The 3,556-nt window shown below is 46.6% G+C and overlaps 1 protein-coding gene across 3 annotated transcripts; it reads left to right on the top strand.

Moving 5' to 3' along the window:
- The first annotated feature begins 241 nt into the window (after positions 1-241).
- Positions 242-3,342, top strand: BEX4 (brain expressed X-linked 4). Of its 3 annotated transcripts, XM_037037396.1 has the most exons (3): positions 242-477; positions 1,228-1,322; positions 1,456-3,342. In XM_037037396.1, exons 2-3 carry the CDS (start codon positions 1,233-1,235, stop codon positions 1,714-1,716), a joined length of 351 nt encoding a protein of 116 aa, XP_036893291.1. In that variant the 5' UTR covers positions 242-477; positions 1,228-1,232; the 3' UTR covers positions 1,717-3,342. The 3 variants fall into 3 exon arrangements, with proteins under 3 accessions (XP_036893291.1, XP_036893290.1, XP_036893289.1); XM_037037395.1 differs by having other exon boundaries at positions 262-477; positions 1,228-1,935; XM_037037394.1 differs by lacking the exon at positions 242-477 and adding an exon at positions 812-889 and having other exon boundaries at positions 1,228-1,935.
- The last annotated feature ends 214 nt before the right edge of the window (positions 3,343-3,556 follow it).

The raw sequence follows: 3,556 nt of genomic DNA on the forward strand, positions 1-3,556 counted from the left end.
CCATTTTAGTGAAAGAAAAATGGAGAACACTGCTAACAGAGAGGACAGCAGGCGGAAGGAGGCGTGTCTTGGGAGTCTGGGAAGGAAAAAGCAAGTCCTCAGAGTGGTAGTGGCTTTGAAGAAATTTCTTGAGAACATACTGCCCCTCCCTGACAGTAGAGAAAGGCCCGGGAACAAAGAAGGGACTGCCACACAGCCGATGCTGACGCAGTTAGAAGGGACGCGGGGGTGCCGGCAGGGGCTGGCGTGCTGGCCAACAGCTTTGCGAGACCCCGCTGAGCAGGAGGAGGCGGACCCAGGCGTAGCCACTCGCTGTGACGAAGGCCTCACGTGACCCGCCTACACTGACTCGACCGCGCGCTTCGCTGGAGCTTTAGAGCCCACGGTCGCTCGCACCCTTCTCGTCCCTTTCTGCCACTGGACCTGAGGGCGTGTGGACCAGGGGATCCCCAAGATTAGGCGGCGGAAGGGGAGCAGGTAAAGGATGAGGAGCGGCTCCCTGAGGTTGGTCTGGAGAGCATAGCGGGGCGCGGAGCCCTCCTGAGGCCCGCGCTGCAGACCCCACGCCCCAAGACGGCCCTGCGTGTGTCTGCAGAAAATGCTGAGCTTTTCCCCGGGGGAGGGCAGGACGGCCCAAGGCGACGACCCTTCGGAAACACTTGCCTCTGGGCCGATCACCCCTCCCCCGCATTTCTTGGTGTGGAAAATGGTGGTCAGCGCGGAGGCGGGGGCGTGTGGGGGATCGGGGTGGACGGGGGCGGGTGGGTGCCGAGAGCTCAGCAGCAGCCGCGCCGCTCCCGGCCTTCTGCAGGTCTGCGGGTTCAAGTGTCGCGGCGGCGCACTCGCGGCGAGAATCGGGAGGAGAAACAGACAGCAAGGATAGGCCCAGGTGGGTGCGAGGGTCGGGGTGAGGGCGAGTGGAAAGCCCCAGACCCCAAGTTCTTACCCCAACTCCGTCCTCCATTTTGGTGCCTTCAGTAGCCTGGGCTTGGATCTCAGGGAAAATGGTGGGTTTGGGTGGAGGGAGGGGAGGGGATTTAGAGGGGGGAGAGCTGGGACTGGTGGCCCCCTAGAGGGCGTAGGGAGCCTCTCTGGTGGGAAAAATGCAATTTTAAAAGGCTTTGAAAGCCAGAGCTTTGGGTCCTGGAAGGTGCACAGTAGGGCCTCTGTCCTCGGTGCTGATCAGTCCACCAATAAAATACTCCCCTTTCATCTCTTGCCTCCTAGGAGCGATGGCGTCCAAAGAGGAGCAAGCAGTAAAAGATCTCAACGTGGAAAATACCAACCAGGAAAGTGACAAAAAGGATGAAAAGGAGCAAGACGCTAATAAAGGAGAGCCCCTGGCTCTCCCTTTGGAAGCTGGTGAATATTGTGGGCCTAGAGGAAATCGCAGGCGGTTCCGTGTTAGGCAGCCCATCCTGCAGTATAGATGGGACGGGGGTCAGAGGCTTGGAGAGCCACAGGCAAGGNCGGGGCAAATCCCAGAAGCCTGGAGGAAATGTCAGACTGGGGTGGGTTAGGCGGCTTGTACCTAATTTTCGATGGGCTATATCGAACAAGCATGTTGATCACAATGAAGTGGGAGATAATATAGAAAAAATCTCGATGAAGCGGATAGAAATCAGGAGGAAGACTAGGGAGCAGCAAATGAGACATGACAGACGTTTCCAAACTCCTGAACCTGATAATCATTATGACTTTTGCCTCATACCTTGAATCCTAGGGTTTTCCCTGAGGTTAGTCATGTGATCTCTGCTCTAAAAACTAATACTTTGTGATTTACTTTTCTGTAAACCTTTTGGTATTTCTTACTAATTTCTAATCAAATATTGTTTTATCTCTGTAAAAGTCGCTTTCAAGCAGGGTAATTTTACCCAGTTTCAGAGAAAATATTCTTTTCATGGTGTGAAATTAATAAAGCAGTTTAAAAATCAATCTTTCTCATCTACTCCCGTTTTTATTTTTGTTTATATTACCTTTGCTCTCCCAACTACCTGGACTCAAAATCTCAGTTGACTTTGACTATTTTTCTTGTCCCCCACCAATTAGTATGGATGGATTCTACTCATAATGTAACATCTGATACCATTTTAAGGATGCACTTCAAACTATTTTTCAGAGTGTGAGTCCACAATGTGCATAAAACGTCTCTTGGTGGGGGAGCTTTTTGAGAGAGTAGGGCCCCTGGCTCCTATCCTCCAAACCCACAAAGTAGGGATCAAAAATCTCCACTTTTTAGCAAACTCTGCAGTTAATTGTAATGTACCTCAAAGCCTGGAGGCATGCTGTGTGTATGTATATAGCTATGTAAAGAGCCATGTATTATCATACATGGATTAAGTATAAACAAGAATAATAGTATGAATGCTTGAATTCACTGGTGAAATACATTAAAAGAAAAATACAAGGCCTTAAAATACATGGATTAATAATGTAGTAGGGAAAGTGGCAGATGAGAGTACTACAGTTTAGTGATGCTAAGTACCTGGTGTATGTCTTGGGAAGGGGGATCTGGCTTGGGCCATTTTCTATAGGACTGTGTCATCTGGAAATACAAAATATGTAACTTTTGTGATACAAGCTAAGGAAGGTCTAAGAGGACTCGGCAAGACTAAGGCTGGTCTTTCACATTTTTCTTTTCTATATTCCAAATAAAAATACTGATTTTTTGGGATACAGCAGAAAGAAAACTTGAAGACTCCAATCTAGTGAGGATTGCCACCCATTATGGCTCTTGAAATCAGTTTTGTGGGTCATAAAAAAAATCAAAAGAATAGAAAAAACATCAGAGTCTATCACTGATGAGTAGCATTAAGAATTATTTAGAGAAATTTGTTTCAGTTTTACATGTAGGAAATATTGCCGCCTTATAAAAGGTATTTTAACAAGTATTTCTAACTCTAGGTTGCAGTGAAAAAGTTGAAAGTCACTTTTTCAATCCAAACTTAATTTAACAAGTGAGGAAACTAGGTAACAGTGATTTTCCGAACATCACACAGCCAGTTATTGGTAGAGTTGGGACCACAATAACTATTTCAGGATGCTTGTCTCCTCACCACAGTGCCTCCACAAAGCCTGGTAAGGAAATTCTTCCTGTGTGTACTGATTGCTAGTGGTGTGTATAAAAAATTGTAGTTTGCACAAAATCATTGTGTATTTAATGGTCACACTTTAGTCATCAGAGTCCCTGCATGTTCAATTGAGAAACATGTTTAAGGAGGACTTGGTACCCCTTATAATATTTTGGGGCTAGAATGATCTTCCATCTGTCTAGAAGAGGGATGATGGAGTCTGATCTGAAAGTGCAAAGTGGTCAACTCATAAACATTTTTTAAAGGCTAAGTGATTGAATAATGTTAATGGGGTTTTGGTCTCTTGAAAACCAATAATATACCTTCAATACCAATCCTAGATTTCCCCAGGTAGCCTCAATTAAAAATCTGAGGATATAAGGTGAGATCAGAACTTGACCTGTACAACTGAAAAAAACCTGATCAACATTTTTGGGTGATGGTGAGGATAAGGACAGACTTCCTGGAAGGAATAATGGTCATTG

Source organism: Sturnira hondurensis, unplaced genomic scaffold (assembly GCF_014824575.4).
Source record: "Sturnira hondurensis isolate 20B ecotype Veracruz unplaced genomic scaffold, ASM1482457v3 Scaffold0023321, whole genome shotgun sequence".
In the NCBI taxonomy this organism is placed as follows: Eukaryota; Metazoa; Chordata; class Mammalia; order Chiroptera; family Phyllostomidae; genus Sturnira; species Sturnira hondurensis.